This window comes from Siphateles boraxobius, unplaced genomic scaffold, assembly GCF_051911475.1.
Source record: "Siphateles boraxobius isolate OS27281-9 unplaced genomic scaffold, OSU_SipBor_1 25, whole genome shotgun sequence".
NCBI lineage: Eukaryota > Metazoa > Chordata > Actinopteri > Cypriniformes > Leuciscidae > Siphateles > Siphateles boraxobius.
The window spans coordinates 22,055,135-22,076,089 of NW_027508866.1; the positions used below are offsets into that span (position 1 = coordinate 22,055,135).

At 36.3% G+C, this 20,955-nt stretch overlaps 1 protein-coding gene and 1 pseudogene across 1 annotated transcript; one reads left to right on the forward strand and one right to left on the reverse strand.

Moving 5' to 3' along the window:
• Window positions 1–1,226: 1,226 nt before the first annotated feature.
• mamdc2b (MAM domain containing 2b) lies at window positions 1,227–20,538 on the forward strand. Its single transcript, XM_077243199.1, has 16 exons — window positions 1,227–1,243; window positions 1,354–1,519; window positions 1,597–1,701; window positions 3,512–3,762; window positions 4,786–4,870; window positions 5,260–5,364; window positions 6,082–6,365; window positions 8,022–8,115; window positions 8,191–8,337; window positions 8,487–8,752; window positions 9,330–9,423; window positions 9,542–9,697; window positions 12,857–13,116; window positions 15,014–15,098; window positions 15,188–15,224; window positions 19,963–20,538. Exons 2-16 carry the CDS (start codon window positions 1,489–1,491, stop codon window positions 20,000–20,002), a joined length of 2,040 nt encoding a protein of 679 aa, XP_077099314.1. The 5' UTR covers window positions 1,227–1,243; window positions 1,354–1,488; the 3' UTR covers window positions 20,003–20,538.
• LOC143750692 (uncharacterized) lies at window positions 15,796–18,633 on the reverse strand (annotated as a pseudogene).
• Window positions 20,539–20,955: the final 417 nt, after the last annotated feature.

A 20,955-nucleotide genomic window follows, 5' to 3' on the forward strand; every position in this document is an offset into this window, starting at 1 on the left:
AATATATTGTGTTTAGTAGCCAATCAAGAACTACACTACCCATTGTCCACCAATCAGAGAAGGCAGCGTTACCATGGAAACATAAATAATGACAAAAGAGCTCCAGAGAATGGAGAATAGAAAAAGGATGAAAAGAAAATACTATGAACCACTGATCTATATAGAGAATTGAGAGTAGAATGAATAATGAGAATATACATACAGATCAGTGCTATAGACCCTTTTCACTTCTTGGAAGCAAAAGTTGTCGTTGTTGGGTAATCTTCTATAGCGGTGAATGAGAGACAAAAGCAAATATACGTTCTGTATTCATATTTGCTCCAATAGCAAAAGAAAAAAATACATAGCATTTCCACATCATTCCATAAGAGGGGAAATAGAGAGATTGATAACGGCAATCAGAGGAGAGAAAGATGTCAAATTTGCCATCACGCCCTCAGAAGTATTAAAAACACCCTTAGCAGCATTTTTTTGTTGTTGTAATTTACTGCCAAGGAAATATAACACAAAATATAGATTTATAAGTGTACACAAAAAAAAGGAAATTATGGAAAATATGAAAAACGCATCTTTAGAGTCTGTAAACAGTGTCCATTGGAAATAAAGACAGCCAGAAAAGTGACTTGATATATTAAAATAGGGTTCTTCATTTGGAGTCAAGCTGACAGAATATATAATAATGTCTCATAAGATCACGGAACCGTTGATAGTTGTGATAGTCTTTTCTTCCCTATTGTCACGTACGTATATCCGAGTGAAACGGTTTCTGGAACAAGAACAAATTGGACGTGATGTTGTCGGTGGGGAATTGATTGGACGGTTGTGGTTTGCTATTGGTGGATCTCATGTGAGTGACAGGTTGCTCCGCCCTCATACCAGTGACACATCATCACATCATCAGAGAAGAGAAGTTGCTGATATTTTGATTTAAGATTATGAGGCACATGAATAAAAAAAAAGAGTAATGATGTGCATGAATAAACCTTTTATAATAAATACTGCAATATTCCATAAACATTTTGATTTCATGGTGACAAAGTACAATGCAGATGTGCTCATATCATCAACAAATGTTTCATAACTAGAACACAGTTCTTACTGGATTCTTGCCTGAATAACAGGAGAAGAGGGAGATATTTTGGTGCTCCAGACGGCACAGTGCCATAGTGGAAATACTTTACAAGCGACTGTCTGATTTCAAGATGTCAAGAAAGAAAACATATGGATCTGATCTAATATGAAGGTGTGTTTGGAGGGGAAGCGTTCAGCAGTTCTGAGGTAAGGAAACCTCTGAATCTGTTCAACATTACTGAACCCCTCTTCCTTCTTCCCTCCCTTTTTCTTCTCCAGCAGCAGCCAGACAGAAGGATCACATCTGAGCATCGGTTAAACGCTGGAAAGAAGGACAGAATGAAATAGTTTAGTCTAGATCTCTTCTGCTGAAACGGATCTTATTTCATCTTTGCAGGACAAACCGTAGGAGAGAAGATGCTTTCTTTCTACGTGCTGAGCTTGATTGGTGAGGACTTGGTTTGATTGGTTGTCATGTCCATCATTGTACATGCATAAAGGTGTGTTTGTGCTCTTTTCTCTCAGTGACAGCTAAAGCAGAGCTTTTGCCAGGCTCCTGCAGCTTTCGGGAGAGCATTTGTGACTATATGTCCGACCCAGGCTTTCTCAGCTGGACCCTCGACCCGTCCGGTGAGTTTCAGCAGCCTGTACATTTTTTATCATTTGATGCCAAGTTCACCATTACATGAGTGCATGATATCTGATTATTCTGTTTATGAGTCAATGGCATAATGATATATATATATTTTTTATCAGGTCTATTAATCTATGAAAAATACATTCAAAATTAAATTTTAAACATACAATTTCTTTAATAAGCCTCTTCTGTGATGAACATGTTTTTTAATTTCTGAATTAATGTTTACTTTGATCATTTTAGGGCATAAAGTTAAAAATCTGTCCTGATATCATAATGCAGAAGAAGAGAAATCTTGAAAATAAAATGTTATTGAGTAGTTTAGCATTATCATTATTATTTTCCTATAGGGAAAACTAAATAGGCAGTGAAGCAGTTATGGTCAAATTATCTTAAAATGATAATACATTTTAAAAACTTTTTATGAAAATGCCATGTAAAATGTCATGTGGTAGCCTACCCCCACAAAAAACTGTAATGTTACTTATGTTATTTATTAATAATTTATGATATCTGTAAAAAATATCTTTTACCTTTAAAATTGTTTTTGAAAAAAAGTTTATTACGGAGCTCCTAAAGGGACATGGTGATGAAAAAATATATGAGATGAGAGGAAAAATGACATGTTAATGCTTTTGCGTTCTCTTGCAAAAAAATTGGCGTTCCCTGAAGAAACTGTGCATTTGCTCGCAAAAATTATGTGTGCTTTCTGAGCGAATGTAAAGTTTCGCAAACATTTTACTAATGAACACAAAATCATTGACAAATAATTTTTCCTCCCATTTCATATATTTTTTCCTTCACCACGGCCCTTTAGGAGCTATATAGTTTTTTGTTAAAATAAAAATTGACATTAATTTTTTTTTTTAAAATATTACAAACCAGATACATCCTGAACACAAACACATTTCTAAGCACTTGCCATGTGTAATATATCTATATCTATCATGCGTAATATATATATATATATATATATATATATATATATATATTATATAAAATCCAACACAAAAGAAGAATTTAGTAAAACATTTCTTTTTAAATCGCTTTGGAAGATTTGCAAATGTTGCATGAGTCACTATGAACTTTTGTTGAGTGGAAAAGAGCTGTATAGAAATTCTTCAAAAATTCTCCTTTTCTCTTGTCCGACACACACACACACACACACACACACACACACACACACACACACACACACACACACACACACACACACACACACACACACACACACACACACACACACACACACACACACACACACACTCACACACACACACACACAGAATTGCATTTTTTTTGGTGAACTAACCCTTTAAGACCACTTTTAAGCTTGTGAAAAGCAATGTTTCACATGGTTTATTCCAAATAGAGTTTGACATTGTTTTCAAAGTTAAAAAATATGTGAACTTCATGCATTGAAAGCCTACAAAAAGACACACATCTGGATGCAGTGGCCTCAATGTTTACGGCATCTGGAGAGGGTAAAATAGCACATTATTGGATTGGTGAATTGTTGTGTTTATACGTGGCATGAATCACATTTCCACAAGCCCACTGGATCATTTGCTTTTGATTTAAGCAGAGGAAATTAAGAAGAAATGTAAGGCTTAAAAACTAATTTGGAGACGATAGAAGCCCACACCGACATGTGACACCTGATGTATGTATTTTGGCATTCCAGTCATGAAACAATAGTTGAAGTTCGGTTGATAAGTGGTCTGTCAGTGCAAAAAAAATTCTTTCTCAGCTGTACGCACAAACTCTTGCCATGAATCTTGTTTTCCTTTCGGCTTCACTCAGGACACTTCATCACAGTTGAGGAGCGCGTCCAGGAGGACCAGGGAAAGGCGGTTCTTTTGGGTCCAGATGTGGATCAACAGGACTGGAGCTGTTTCAGGATGGTGTATCAGGTCACAGCCGGTGCTTCCCTGCAGGTGCAGAAGCGCACAGACGGAGAGAGCTTCGATCAGGTGCTCTGGACGACACAAAGCCCGTCTGACAGCTGGCTCATCGCCAGCATTGACCTTCAGAACTCCACCGAAACATTTAAGGTGAGAACTGTTGATACCCAGCTAACAGGGGACGTTCTCAGCTCACGCTCTGGCAAGGTTATGAACGAACATTCTTCTAGTATCAGTAATCGAATGTCCGTTCAAAGTTATCTGTTCTCTAACAATGTTCACAAAATGATAGCACAAAGATTTATACATCGTTCATGGAACGTTTTTTTCTGAAATATTTTAGTTGGATGTTCATCTAACAATTTTTTTTAATGTTTCTACTGGTTTTACAATGTCTATAGAGAACATTCAAAAGTAATGAAACATTCCCATCATGTTTGCAAAATGATGAAATTAAATGTTTCCTTAAGGTAGGATAGGCGATTTCGGAAAGGCTAGAAATAGCAAGCTAGCTTTGAAAGCATAAGATCCAAACGTCTCCGAAAGCCACACCTCCTTCAAAACACATGAACGCACACAGCAGAGTCTGCAAAGCATCATCATTCATTTCGCCGTTGATAGCATTGACATAAAAACAGATAAATCCAAGTCTGAGGACGTGAACAGCTCTGAATATAACGTCACAGGTTGCCATCTCGTAATTACGGTTATGACATTGCGTGAACGCAGCATAAGCTCATTGTTTTGGTTCAAGAGGAAGTGTAAAAGTTGGCTACTGTTCGTTTGTGGTGCTCGGTGACTAACGTCTGTCTACAACTCTGCATCTGCACAGCCGTACTGAACGCACTGATGACTGTGTGGAAGTATGCAAATGCATATGTTAACAGGCAGGTAGGACATCCTTTCATTCAGACCGAATGCAATGATTGGACGAACATTTTTTGGTCCTGAGACTTCCACAGAAGATACTGTATATGAACATTTTTAATATTTAGGCCACTTCTATTATTGACTGCTATCAGGTTGTAAAAAGAGTTTTAACCAGTATAACAAAATGTGTTAATATGAACATAAAATGCTAAGAACATATTTTTATTAACTGGCCTACTCGATTTTCTGATGTATGTATTATTGTCATGTGATAATAATGACAAGTTCGCTCCACATTTGTAGATTGTCATTGAAGGCAAACTAGGAGAAGAAGAAGGCAGCAGCGTGTCCATCTATGAGATAAAAATCTCTGACAAATACTGTATAGGTTAGTGCTCTTTTAACTCAAGCCAGTAAACAGCATGTTAGAATCAGCACAGCAGCCTTTCACTTTGTTTCTTTGTAACATTAACAATGTAATGCCAAAATCAGGGCCAACCACATGAAAATAACTATCAATCACGGAAAAAAAGATGCTGTTCTTTCTTAACAATGTTTTGATGGCTATATAGGACCAGCCGATGTGCACATTCCTGAGGCAAAAGAAAATATTTTAAATGAACCCAGATTTCTGTTGCTCAGTTCTTATGTTAGTCAGCATTGTGCTCAAGCGTTATTGCCCTTAAAAGGCTTTTAGAGCTAGAGGGCTTCAAAACTAGGTATTAACATTTTCATGCAAATATAATTACTCCTTTTTCTGGTCATGTGACCCCAAAGAGTGTGCCTTTGAAGAAGCTCACCTGTGTGGATACACAAACCAGAGGAACAGATATATGAACTGGCGTGTGGGACGATCTGATGCTACAAAGATAGCTGGAGCAGGTTGGTCTGCTTTATCATATATGACATGAAAAAAGTATTGAAGAATACAAATATTAATGTATACAGTAATCTTATGCAATACCAAAAATGTATGCAATTTTATCTGTATTTAATTTTATACAATTCTATGATACAATTAATTACAAAAAATATTTTTTAAGTTGTATAATTTTACACAATACAAAAAAAAATTTATATTCAAAAAAGTTTTTCATATCAAAAAGTTGATCAAAAGTTATATAATCTTATCCGATTTGAAAAATATAAAAATCAATTATTTTTAATATTATAATCATGTACAACATATAATTTCTAACCTGTATAATTTAAAACAAATATATCATATAATACCAAAAACATACCATTTTATAGGTATTTAATGTAATACTTATTCTATGATATTAATGCTATACTAAATTTATACAATTTTAAAAATCTTATAAAGAAAAGTTTTATTGTATAATATACACGCTAAAATTATCTTTAAAAGTTTAATCTTATGATCTTAAAGCATGTATAAAACATTTTGTATCTTAATGGATAGCGTTGTGTTGTATAATCTTGTACAGTTTGACGGCATTATTACACACTTCAGCCAGTCATACATGAAAGACCCACTTCCTGACTTTTACACTGTCTGACATCCTGTTATGGTAAAATATTGATTTTCCCAATACCGAGGTTCTGACAGTCATTCCCTTTCACTCATCTACACAGGTCAGTACATGTATGTGGACTCTACTGACACTAAAAGCTTCCAGGAGGTGGCCGAGCTGGTGTCTCCGATGACCACAGTGCCCATGTCAGGCTGCTTGAGCTTCCAGTACCAGCAGGATCACGCTGGGGACCATCTGTTCTCCCTCTTCAGCAGGGATCAGGCTGGACAATATCAGGAACTATGGAGAGCCGATCTACCTGAAAACAACCACGTGGACTGGAGTACAGAAGCCAGGGTCTGGATACCTGTACAAGTGGACCTGAAAGCTCCATATCCTATTGAGGTAAGGACTGACCAACACAAATAAACCACATTATGCCGGTCTATTATTGTGGGAAAATCTATTTCAGATGCAACCACCACCTAGGCACATAAAAATAAAACTGACTGGCTGTTTTACACCAGGCAAACAGTCTCTTCCTGTATAAGAGTTCTAGGCCAGAATAAGCTGCCAAAATTACTGTTTGCTGTTTAGTCAAAAACCTAAGAAATAAAAGTGCGTGTGTTGTTTTATTGATGCTGTTCCTGAAGGACGTCACAGGAAAAAATATGGGTTTTAAAGAAAATACCCAGCTAACAAATGTTGAAGAATGTTTTGCTAACGTTCCCATTAAAGGAGTAGTTCACTTTACAATGAAAATTATCTCATGATTTACTTACCCTCAAGCCATCCTAGGTATATATGACTTTCTTCTTTCAGACAAATACAATCGGAGTTATATTGAAAAATGGCTCTTCCAAGTTTCATAATGGCATTGAATTGCAACCATCAGTATCAACCAAAAAGTGCAAGCTAGTTATTTTACTTTATAAAGTTTTAAATATGGGTGTTTTTCTTACACAAACGCATCGCTTTGCTTCAGAAGGCCTTTATTATCCCCTGCAGAGCTGTGTGGAGAACTTTTATCATGAATAGATGCGCTTTTATGATGGATAGATGCACTTTTATGGACTTCAAAACAGAAACAGTCATTCACTGCCATTATAAAGCTTGAAAGAGCCAGGACATTTATTAATATAACTCCGATAGTATTCCTCTGAAAGAAGAATGTCATATAGGCTACACCTATGGTGGCTTGAGGGTGCGTAAATCATGGGCTATTTTTCATTTTAAAATGAACTACTCCTTTAAGTTAAAGTCCTCCTGTGGTGAAAATCGAGCTTCTAATGTTGTTTATCTATATGTTTTTTTTATATGCTTTAAGACAAACCGTGTGTCAATTCATGTCAACACCATTGCGGAGTAAGACGGTTTGAAATCGCTGATGTTTCTGACAGAAACCTTGAAACCAATCAGGTCAAAGTGAGATTTAACAGTGAAATAACGACAGTCTCGAGAGATGCCAGGCCTATGCATTTCTCCACTGACTTTCTGAGTTGTTCAAAGCGTTTCTGATGATTGTTAGAAGGCAGCCGTCTGACTCTGAGATGGCGAACGAGAGCATAGTTTGTGTAACATTAGCAACACAAAAGCATAACATAATCAAGCAAAATGCTAATCATATTAATACCGTTATGTGTCCGACGTTGTAAAGAGCGACACCATTGTGTAGCGTTTACCTCAATGAGTTGGCAGAGTGGATCTGTGAGTTGGTGTGAGTGGAGGCTAATTAGCATATTCAAATGTATTTATGGAAATGAGGCAAGGGTGTAGAGTTACATTCGAGCATTGTAAGGCATGAATGATTTTTTTTCACAATAAAAAACGTTTAAATATGAGTTTTAAGGGATACAATTATTGACTACAGGGGGACTTAATTTTTTTCAGTGTTTTAAGACACGAATTTAAATGTAATTATACTTTATATTTAATTTTAAATAATTTTAATAATTTTAAATGTTCAGTTTTGCGTGATTTAATTGTTGAACATAATAATTGATCACACTACATGTACAATCGACAGCCCTAGCCTTTATATGTGTGTGTATATCTTACCAGCTGGTGTTTGAGGGGGCGTTCAACAGTCCTCATGGAGGATACGTGCTTCTTGATGACATTTCCTTCTCTCCTGAGTTCTGTCATGCAGGCACAGGTATGTTTGAACACCTCGAAGCTCAATTCAATACCAAATTCCTACATGACCACTTCAAAATATGTGTTTTCACAGAGCCAACATTTGATCCATCTATTGCAAACTGTGACTTTGAGTCAGGATATTGTCAGTATGTCCAGACACTGATGGGTAGTCCACTGTGGAGGAGAGTGTCTATCAAGCCCAACATCTACAGGGCTGGAGACCATACGACAGGAGCAGGTACAGGCGCTTATAATCTACACTACCAGTCAAAGGTCTGGGGTCAGTAATATATATATAATAATAGATAGTGTATATATAAAATACATTAATGATTAAGACATTGTAAAGCACGAAAAGGGCTAAAAATAGTTGTACTTTCTGAACAGGATCCTTTTTGTTGGCAAACTCTCGCTCCGGTTCACAGTCTGGATACATCAGCCGCTTGTTTGGCCAAACAATGCCAGGGAATCAGAAATACTGTCTGAAGTTCTTCTACTCCCTGCAAGGTCTTAGTGGAACAGATCAAGTCCTCTCAGCGTATCTGTATTACAGAGACGGTACTAAACAAGAGCAAATATGGAGCCAGAATGAGAAGATAAGAAATGTTTGGATTGCAGTTGAGCTGACCATTCAAAGTCAGAAGAATGCTCAGGTAAGATACGTCTTTAATTCACCTCTCTTGCTATTGCTTGTCTACTTGCTATATGTATTTTAAAAACATATTATGCTATTATATAACATATTATACATATTATCTCTGAAGATGGTGTCATGACATACACATATTGGTTGATGGATTTCTCTTGTGAAAAAGAAGTGCACTTAATTATATTGAATGTGCACTTGTAGTGTGCTTCAAATCTTAAAAGTATATTTTTTAATAACTGTACTTGACTTCAATGAATATTTTACAGGGTCTTTAAGAGACATGGCGATTCTCAGACACACTTTTGGCCCACTGCTCTAGCATCTGTTAGCAAGACATGGGTTTATGCCTCACATGACTTTTATTACAGCAAGATCCAGATTTAGAGAAATAAACCTTTATAATATCTGGAAAAATAAGACGGTCTGAGGATTATTCTGTCCACTGACCCATACCATGAGTTTTGCTTTATACTTTTTAAATAGTATGTATTTAAATGTAGATGTACATTGTATTTATTTACGGATTTGTTATTTTATTGTTAATCTTAATTATGTGGTTTTTCTACATCTGGGTGGTAAAGGTGGTTTTCATCAGCACATGCAAAAATGTTTGGAGTTGTGGTTCTGTTGGTCTCGATGACATTAAAGTCACCCTTGGGGATTGTGCAATGTTAGGTAAAAAAGCTTCATTTATTTACAAAACTCGTGCATGGGAGTAATGAATTATCATTGTGAATCTAGTTGATATTGTTGTATTGTTGTCAGCTAAATGAATAAATGTAAATTGTTACAGCATCTTCTCTGCCAGACCCGTCTCACTGTGACTTTGAGGCTGGTCTCTGTGGATTCACTCAGGATAAGGAAGGAGACTCAGGCGACTGGATGCTGGCCAGAGGACCCACACCAACATCTTACACTGGGCCGAGAGGAGACCACACCAGTGGAGTGGGTGAGCTTCAAACCGTCCCTGAAAACCCTTTAAACACTCGTCACTTGCACAGAGGGCTTTTCACAGTGATGCCATAGAAGAAGTTTTTTTGGTTCTTAAAGTCCCCCTGTGATGAAAATCAAGATTTTAATGTTGTCCATGTGGTGTTTTTAATAAGCTTTAAGACAAACCATGTACAAATTCATAAGTCAACACCATTGCTGAGTATTTTCTCCTTAAAACTGTAATTTCTTAAATGTGGGATGTACATGGTGTTAGTCTTGTGGCTAAGTACACTTTAGCATTCTTTTATTAGTACTTATTATAGAATTAATATACTTTACGGCCCAGTTTCACAAACAAGGCTTAGATCAAGCCAGGATAGACCTTAGTTCAATTAGAAAAATTGAACCTTTTCAACCTTAGAAAAAAAAAAAAACATTACTGGTGTGCATTGAGACAAACCAATGGCACTGATATATTTTAAGATATGTCAGTGCAAGTTACGTAGCCTACTACGGACTCGGAACCCCTAAAGGGACGTGTGGTGGGGAAAAAATAGGATGGGAGATTTTTAAAAAAAATAATCTTTTGCGTTCCCTCGCAAAACTTTTGCGTTCCCCCGAGAAACGTTGAGTTCCCTCGCAAAGATATTTGCGTTCCCACGCAAAACCTGTTGTGAGCTCGGACAGACACTTCCTGTTTATTGTCCCGCTGGCAGTGCTTCAGAGCTCCGTACGTTAAATGGAGCGTTTTATAGTGTTTGAACTTGGACTCAAATATAAATAAATGCGGTCAGTGCTTAACTCAAGGAACTTCCCGGATCAATATTCTTGAAACGTTGTTAAAACACAAACGAGCCCTATTTACAATCACAGTAACACAATCACAGTAACACAATCACAGTAACCTAGACAACTACCTGCAACCCAATTCTCATCAAAACTAGCTTTATTATATAGGCTTAATGGATCTTTATGTGCAGGGGGCTGAGAGACAAGTCAAGGGACCATCTGCAAAGTGCAATATAACCCAAAAAACAACTACAGCATCAACTCATATTCAAAGATACAAAAATAGTCATTAACGTCGTCAATGTTACAAACTGTAGTGCCACCCAATTCAGTTTACACATCAATGGTGACCCACTGGTCATACTACACTGCTTTTGCACATTTTATATTATGAAAAAATATTCAATAACTTCACTGTAACACACCAAATTTAGTTCACACATCACTGCTCTAATATTGGTTATACAACACTTTGTCTTCCAAATGCATAACTGTAAATGTAACTCTTTTATCCAAGGTATACATTTACATTCTCATGAGTTCTTGCTCTTCCCTGGGAATCAAACCTATGACCTTGGCATTGCAAGCACCAACGCTCTACTGTTTGAGCTACAGGAAAGCTAGTATGGGAAGCAATTGCACATGAAAAATAAGTAGGCCTATTATTTACACAAAATTATATTGGTACTGTGCGCAGCTAGTTACAATCATAGCTTATGCATTATATTTGCTTACTGAATTTCGATGGCATTACACTGTATAACAGTGTGAAGTTATTGATTTTATTTCATAAAAACTCATAACAATAATGCTTTTTCATATCAAACTAAGTATTGTAGTATAACCAGCAGGAGAGCGGTGATGTGTGAACTGAATTTGGCCACAGTAGTGTCATAGTGAAACTATAGAATATGTTTAATGATATAAAATGTGCAGAAGGGTTTGGGGATTTGCACTTTGCAGGCGGCCCCTTATTTGGACTTGTCTCTCAATCGGCTGTTTAGAGATAAATTTATATTATGAGGAGAATTAGCCTATTTGAATATTGCCATGCTTCTGACCGCATTTCTTTATATTTTTGAGTCCAAGTTCAAACACTATAAAACGCTCCATTAAGGTACGGAGCTTTGAAGCACTGCCAGCGGGACATTAAACAGGAAGTGTCTGTCCGAGCTCACAACAGGGTTTGCGTGGGAACGCAAATATCTTTGCGAGGGGACGCAAAACTTTTGCGTGGGAACACAAATATCTTTGCGTGGGAACGCAAAAGTTTTGCGAGGGAAGTTCAGGGAACGCAAAGTTTCTCGGGGGAACGCAAAAGTTTTGCGAGGGAACGCAAAAGATTTAAAAAAAAAAATAATTCTCCCATCCTAAATTTTTTTCCACCACCACGTCCCTTTAGGGGCTCCGTAACTTTCAGTTAAAACAGCAAAAACATGCATTTTAGTCTGGGACTAGGCTGAAGCCTCGTCTGTGAAACCGGGAACAGTCTTAAGTGTGAACTGAACGTCATGTTTCCGGACACTTAATTGGATGTTATTTACAATTAAATGAAAATGTATTATAGTTTAAAATGTATATTAAATGCAATTAGTTGAATTTTAGGGTGACTTAAGTACATCTTTATATATAACTTCCTAATTCTATTGTCTTGAAACATGGTTAAAGTGTACTGCTTTTCTGGTAAACAAAATTTACTTGAATATAATTTCTAATGAAACGTTTATGCCATGTATTTTTTAATATATTTGTAATTACACATTTGCAATGTAGTGCATTTAAATATACATTTACTTTAAATGTAATATTGATTAACACACTCATTACAAAGTACACTTTTTAAGAAACGGTCATGAAAGGGTACTCTCTATAAGTCACATTATCACCGTTTGGACTCAGTTTGCAGTATTTCCCGCCACTAGTTGTCATTAATTTATCACGTTCAGCTGTGTCACCTGTTATCACCCCGTTTGTCTGTGTATTTAACTCCTGTGTTTTCAGTATCCCTTGGTCCGGTCTTGTCTATGCACGGTATAGATAATGTGTGGTTGTGTGTACCTGCTTGTCATCTTGTGGAATTACCCTGTGGATATTATTAAATACTGTTTGAACCTTTCAACTTCATCTTGTGTTTGCATGCAGAACAACCATAACATGTACACTTAAGTGGCCTTTTATTGCATTAATACTGTAGTACTATCTCAAGTACAGTTTTTGAAAATATACTACAACTGCACATCCAAGTACCTTGGCCCATTGACATCTATTATTGTAAACATTATTTTTATTTATATAATGTAAACAGAGGGACACAACACAATTATTTTCAGTGGTAACTAAATCTTATTGTTCCTGAGACTGAGACAGACTGTTTCTCTGCCTTTAGGTCATTATTTGCACATCGAGGCATCCGTGATGCTGCCCGGACACAAAGCGCGTCTCTTCTCCAGCTCTCTGCGCGGCTCTAGAGAACCACAATGCTTGCAGTTCTACTACCATATGTATGGATCAGGGATTGGCCAGCTGAGCGTTTACCTCCAGACTGGACAAGAAAATGAGGACAAATTATTGTGGACGACCCACGGAGAACAGGGCATCTCCTGGCTCAGAGCGTCAATAAACTACCAATATGACCAACATCACCAGGTTAGTTGCATTAAACTGCATTCACGAGTTCACACTTACATATGATTAAATGGAGTAAAGGTTATGTGCAGGGACGTGCACAGGGGGGTTGCTCAGGTTGCCCGGGCAACTGCCCATATGCCCTTCTCGACTCAGGTTGCCCTTCCGAGAAAAAAATTATAAAATCGTACAATGGCTGCAGAATTTCACATAGGCCTAGATAAATTTTTTATTTATTTTTTTTAAATCGCAAAGCCTCATTCACTTCCATTCGTGCACCGAAAGTGAAAGTCAGTAAGGGAAGGGCAAACTGTTTACGTGGCTGCAGCGCTGCACGCGACCGGTGCGTAAGACCCCACAAATTACTTAAGGCCCCGCCTCCATCTCGTGTCATAGCGTGTCAATTAATGTGTACAACATCCATGACAAAATGAAGCGAAACTATCCTTCTGGTCACGAAAAGATGAAGAAGAAAAAACCCATGAGAGTGAATTGCGGGAACAACAATCAGGTAAACTTGTGTTCTCTCCTCTCTAAGTTTGATGTCAGCAAAGTTTGATGTTTTTCGGCCTGGGCAGGCAGTGCATCTCAGGCAGTGCATCTCTTGCATCACTTTGTGCCTGACAAAAGTGAGAGTAAAATAAAAAAATTTATTTCGTTTGTTTTTGATAAACGACAAAGTGCAACGGTGTTTGTTTACTGCAGCTCGGAAAACGTAACCGCGTGTGTTATCGTGCGTTCATATGCGCGTGCACGAAATGAAACTCGCATTTTTCAAGCAGAAATATGTGGAGACCAGACATACTGTACAATACATGCACGTGAATGATGGCACTCCCAATCAAAGTCACATTTATAAAACAAGAAACTGATTATCTAGTCTCAGTGTAGTTAAAAACTCTAAACAACTGCACTAATTATGCAAGATAGAAAGCAATGTATTGACAATTTGACATTGATTGACTATTGATTTATAGGCTATATTGAATTTAAAATGTTGATTAGCTGGACATACTGGTCAATATGGATGCACATCCCTCAGTAAATAATAACCATAAATCAAGAACTGCTTCAACATGCATAATAATAAATAAATAAAAATCATACTGATGCCGAAAATACCCAGGCTGTAGAGAGAACCAAAGTTAATCCCAAAAGCCAAAGCTCAGGGTTATAATTTATTATTTTCTTATTTATGTTTACGTTAATATTCACTTGTTATGTCAACATTCTATAGAAAATACTCTATTCAAAAAATATTGTTTGTTTGAACCTCATTCTGTTCTATATTGTTGTACTTATTCTTTGACTGTTTTGTTTCAAGGAGGGAGGATTGTATTGGGAGCACTGAAGTGTCAGGTGTGATTGTGTGGCAATGGCAAATGGTTTACATAGCTCACGGCGTCACAGGTCAGGTAGAGGGCCCCTTTTGCTTAGGGCCCCAGGGGGAGTTCAGGACCGGCCCTGGGTTTAGCAGTCGATTCTGTTCCCTACCTGAATTCCTGTTCCCTTTACGCAATCATACCTCAAATCATGCGTAGTTGCCTACCATCAGAACTGAATACGAGCAAGAAGCACAACTGAATGTACAGGAAGCCCTTTTTTCAGGTCAGAGCAACTGCCCCTCATAATTCCTGTGCACGTCCCTGGTTATGTGTATTTGGCGTGGTGTCCGAGGGGAGGGATCCGAGCGCGGAATTTGGCCCGAACTCAGAGGAAACCCCCCGTAATTTATTAATTTTACCAAGAACTGCATAAGCCCAAATATAATTGGTTGTGACCTGTGACCTTAGTTCACCCCCCCCCCCCCCCCAAAAAATATTTTTTTACATTTAAGAATTATTCTAAAAATGTTTAGTCAACATTGAATCGATGTAATTTTCATTAATATATTATGTCTATTTGTCTGCGTACTTAGATTGTGTTTGAAGCCACCAGGGGTGCATCAGTAAGGAGTGATATTGCAATCGATGATGTTGTTTTTGAAAGGGGAATATGCAGAGGTATTCATGATAAGTTGATCATCAAGTAATTAAGTTATTAATGTTACCATAAACATCTTTTCATACTTTTCATCCTTTTATTCACACAGAATATGCTGATGACCATATCCCCCATCTGAGCCTCTCTACTCACTTAAAAATGTTGGGTTAAAAATAACCCAACGAATAACCCAACTATGGGGTGGTATAGCACCTTCCCAACTGTGGGTTATTTTAACCCAATGCATTGGGTTAAATATCAGTTGGGTTAAATTAAACCAACAGTTGAGTTAAATATTTATTTTTATTTAGGACCTTATTTTAATAAATAAAATACAATTTTTTAAATACATTTTTTTTATTGGAGTATAAACACAATAAATATGTTTTAACATGCTTCAAGTATTAAATTAATAATGTATAAATATTAGTTAACCTAGAATGCAAATATATACGTGTATAATAAATATAACAAACAATTATGAGTTGCAAATATTAAAATATACACATCAAATTTAAAACATGCGTGCACATACAGTACATAAATTAAAAACATACAGAGATGTGACACAATAAATGTAAATAAACATACTTATTAAAAAGGCTATACTGTATAGATGTGCCTAAACACACAGAAAACTCTAAATACAGTACAAATTCAAAATCCATCTGTACATACAGTACACAAATTTAGTACAATAAAAAATAAATATGCTTATTAAAAAAGGTCATACTGTACACATTGTGTTATAAACACCTTAATATGGTGTTTGGCTACTGGACCTACTGATGATCAGTAACATTGAAAACAAAGCTTTTAAGGAGGTGGCAATGTATCGAAGGAACTCCTTCAGGAATATTATAGACAGCATGCTGTAAAAACTCCCAAATGGGAGCAGAAGGCTTTGGGTAGTTAATGTCATAGATGTAGAATATTTTGAAGCACACATCCACTGCTTGCAGTATGGTCTCCTTTTCAATTGCCTCCACGTTGAAAATGATGAAAACTTGGGAGGAGTTCTCTTTGTCCCCAAGCACCAAGATGTGTGGATCCTGGCTTGTCTCACTAATTAGGTAATGCACCATATTAGTTCCAACCTTAAAAGATAAATATACTTTAGTTGGCATATATAGTGAAGAACATTCTATGGATACAATATATTTATTTACATGTCCATAATAAACAGCATTTCTGTGTTTCTGCACATCTTTCTGATTGATTCCAGCATTAGAAATGAGTGGATGATTTATTTATTTTTAATGGCGTTTCGGATCATCAGAGGATTATGTTTGTTCAGAACATTTAACTGCAGATTGTTTTGGAAATAAGACGAAACAGAGTAATAATTTGTTTTGTGAATACATTACATTTAATCATTTAGCAGACGCTTTTATCCAAAACATTACATTTTTGTACAAAATTTTATATGAACAATAAATGAACCTCAAATAATATATATATATATATATATATATATATATAATATATATATAAAGCCAGTCAACAGCTGATGTTGCAGTGTTGCTTTTACTTACTGGTTTAATGTCAATGAAGCTGTGCTTCATTTCAGCATAAGTTGGACGGACCATTTTCCCATCTGTGCGGTATGGCGATAACGGCAGAACACCAGGAAGGGTTTTAAAGGCAACTTCACCACGAACATCTTGAACGACAAGTTTACAGAGAGAATGTTTACAGTTTTCAAAAAACCAGTGGATCAAATCAAGTGTGATCCTACGTTTTTCTTGTTCAAATAATTACAGTATTCCTGAAGAAATGTACCTTTTTTTATTCAATAACATGCCAGAAAGAGTGTGCTCAACATAGATATTTAGATACTAAAAGTAATTTTGGAAATTTCATTTAAGTGATATGAAACTATAATTTGGTCAACAGATCTGAAACTACCTGTGCAGAGACTAGAAATGGTATACTTTATGTGATTTTAATAGGATGTCCTACCATTTGACAATGTTTCCAGACTTTCAAGAAGGACATCAGCAGCCTTGGGTTCTTTTCTTGCAAAAAGTAAAATCCGGTCAGTGAAGACAGGAGCTCAAAACTCATAAAGGCGGTCTGCATTGTCAGGGAATAAAACTCCAAAGTCCTGTGATATCTAAACAAAAACATTAAATTGAACATTTTTTTTGCAAGATTACAAGTAACAATAGAATGAAGCATTTTACTTTTCTAAATAATGTAGGATTTCTACTACAGGCCAAGACAACCCTTCAATAAATTCCCTAAAATGCAAATAATTCTCATAATAATAAATAATAATAAAACTCACCATTCCAGGAAAATCGTTAAGTCTGGGATATTCTCTGTTTATTTCCTCAACAGTTTTTGTATCAGAGGATCGAATCCACGCTGCACGATGAGGTGCTGTACGTTTCATTAACTCCTCGACTTGGCTGTGGGGGCTTCTGTTGTTATTTAGCCACTCAATCATTGTGTGAAGTTCAGTCAAAGATGACTCAGACTCTACAGCAGATAAAACACACTAAAATTAGGGACAACATCTGGAAAAAACTTGAGTGATAATTAACTATCTTAGTGATTCCCAAACCTGGTTCTGGGGTACCCTTAGCACTGCAAATGTTTTCTCTCTCTAAAAACCGATTCAAATTATCAGCTTTTTAGGCACACACCAATTAAATTAATTAAAATAAAATAAAAAACAACCTTGCCATGATTTACTAACCTTAAAAACTGTTCTGGCCCTTGTTTATGATTGTCACAACCATGTTGGAAGTTGTTGTAAACATATAGGCAAGTCATTTAGGAAGCTAAAATGTAGGATGTAAATGACTGAATTTGCTTATTTGAGTAATCCATCCCATTCAAGCACTTGTAGCTATAAGAGCATTGCTTCAGTTTTGAGGATTTTATTAGATAATCATCAAGTGTTCTAAAATAGAAGCAAATAAACTAAGAGACTATACATGTAATATAGGCCTACATTTATGTAATTTTAATGCTCTGGTCTTTGCAGATATTTAAAGATGGCCATCTTCTTTAAGCATGACTCTTTGGATTTATATGAAATAGTAACATGAATGAATCAACTGTCCTCAGCATCATCGAACAGTCCTTATTGTTGAGCCCTGTACTGGCAACTTGTCCAATTGCAAGTAAAAATCTCACTCACTTGGCCCTTTAAAAATGCACTTGTTTCGGACAATCATGACGCATCCCTAGTTCTAACCTGCCAGTGGAAAACTTGGTCGGGAAGAGGAATTCTGTGATGGCTGTGCTGTCTCTGACTGTGTGGGGCTCTAAGACGTTTCCTCACATTGTGTAGTCTTTCTTCCAGGTAACCTGTTGCAGGGTGACGATAACGACCAGGTGTATACCATGACTCCTGCAGCAAATAAATATAAATAAATCACTCTTATGAAAAAAAGTGGGGACTGATCCTCTTTATCAGCTCTCGATTATCTTCTAATCAGAATCAGCACAACTTACATTTCCATGGCCCTCGTTGTTCTTCAGGCAAGGAAACTGGGCAGTTAGTGCCAAAGCCATCTCCTTTTTGATCTCAGCTGATGGGTTTCACAAATAAACAATCATTTAAATAGGCTAGTTTATTTATTTAAATGTATTAGTCAAGTTATTTTACTTGTACTCACGTTTCCCCAAAATGTTCCATCAAATGAGAAACCAATAACCGCACCATCTGACGTCGCTCCTTGAGGCTTAGGTGCCTGTCTCGTAAGGATGTTATTACTGTTGATCCTACTGTTGAGTATTTCTCGTATATCCTGCAATAGGAGAATGCATGAACTAAAACATTCCATTCAATTCATTCTTTAAAATTATTCTGAATGAATATGAATCAATAGCTCAAATGAATCCATTTATCTAAAACATAAGTATAAACACGTTTAGTACAAAACATTTAATACATATACTATAATTAGATGCTATTCCATTAACTTACTTATGTAATACATTTAATACAACATGCATTACAATATTAAAGCAGCTGTATGTACGTTTACCTTGAAACATCAGTTTCAAACTCATTCTGATGGTAAACTGACCTAACTTACCTATACAAACATGATGGTTATCTGACCTGACCCCACAAACGTCTGTTATAGCTATGCCTGTTTGAGTGGTGTGGCGTTGATACGAAAATCCGCGAAAAGAGCAGATTGCTTTACAGCAGTGGCGCTTTCGTCTGTTTTTTATTTTATTTTATATACTTTTATAACAGAGAATTCAGTGAATCAAACGTTTCTCACTGAATCTCACAGCATTTGTGTGGTGTCCGTCATGGATTGAGGTGTTGAGCTTAGCTGCGCTATGTGCCGGTCCGAGCTGATAAATGGTCCGTGCAGCGTAAATACTGATTAACGTTAGCAGCTACCTACTTTAGTTTATCGGAATACATTTCACGAGGTATTTCTTTAATTAACGTTAGGTAATACATTTCTAAACGGTTTCGATAATCTTTCAGCTAATGTTTTAATGACGTTATTAATGCTAGTGAGAAAACGGGGATAGCTAACAACAATCGATCTGATCTAGAGAATAAATAAATAAATGACAAAAGTTAACGATAACATAAAAAAACAGTTCTAAGATATATTTAACGTTTCAGTACACATTATTTCATGTTATAAAATTATAACTTACCTTTCACAATCAGGCTGACGCTGATGTAACGTTACGTTGACTGTCTTGCCACTGACTGGTCCGTTAATATTTGAACCATTGAAGCGCGAACGTTTTTAACCCAACAGTTAGGTTATAACTAAAAATAACCCAACGGCATAGCCAAATAACCCAACAAATTTTAAGATAACCCAATATAATGACCCAACATGCATACACCAACGGTTGGGTTAAAAAAATAACCCATCGTTTTTTAGTGTGTAGAAATAATAATGATATTCAGTCAATGACTTTTAAATAAAGAGAGAAAGAAAAGAATGTTGAAGAAAGAAAACATAAACCATGTGGAGTGCAGTGTTCTGTGAGGATGAACGGGAAGGAGATGGCTGCATTATGACCATATCTGATCACCTGCAAACTTTTCTTGTGTATTTGACTTATGAACTATTGGTTCATTCCTGTAATGCAGTTCCTCATGTCTGTATCATATGTCTTAATACATTGGATACATTGTTAAAGTCGGAAACCATATTAGTCACCTTAAGAAGCCCTTTTACAGATGTCTTATTTGTTTGTTTTAATTTGTACTTCAGGACATCAGCATGCAAATCTGGTGTTTTTTTATTTTATTTTTTATTATATGTCATTTAAAACTGAAAATTTAAGAGATTCCTATTTGAATATGCGGATAAATTTTAGCCCTAATTATATGTAAGGGTGTAATGTGGACCATATCTGATTATCATATTCTTTTGTAATAATGGCCGACCGACTGTACATTATCTTGCCTATTACACATCTACCGAAATACATAAATAAAAGTAAAGTGACATAAAATATTATTGTGAGTTATTTTATAATGAGAGAGAGTGCAAAGTGATGTGAGAGACATGAAACTAGCACAACTAATCAGCTGCCTGAGAAAACAGTCGAATACATCATGTATTTTATATTGTTGTAAGTATTTTTATACTGTACAAACTGTATATTCTGTCCTCTTACACTAACGCGACCCCTAAACCTACTCATCACACAAAACTTTCTGTATTTTTACATTTAAAAAAAAAAACAACGTTATTTTTATACCAGATTTACAAATGAGGACGTCCCTAAAGGACGGTTTTTGGAGATTCTGTCAGGCTTTGGTCACTTCTGGGTACAAATTTGTCCTCCAAATAGTTAATTATTAGGCACACACACACACACACACACACACACACACACACACACACACACACACACACACACACACAC

Coding starts and splice junctions, on each gene's coding strand:
- mamdc2b (XM_077243199.1), top strand. CDS start 1,489: ATGCTTTCTTTCTACGTGCTGAGCTTGATTG. Junction 1,520..1,596: donor CTACGTGCTGAGCTTGATTG/GTGAGGACTTGG, acceptor CTTTTCTCTCAG/TGACAGCTAAAGCAGAGCTT. Junction 6,366..8,021: donor AAGCTCCATATCCTATTGAG/GTAAGGACTGAC, acceptor ATATCTTACCAG/CTGGTGTTTGAGGGGGCGTT.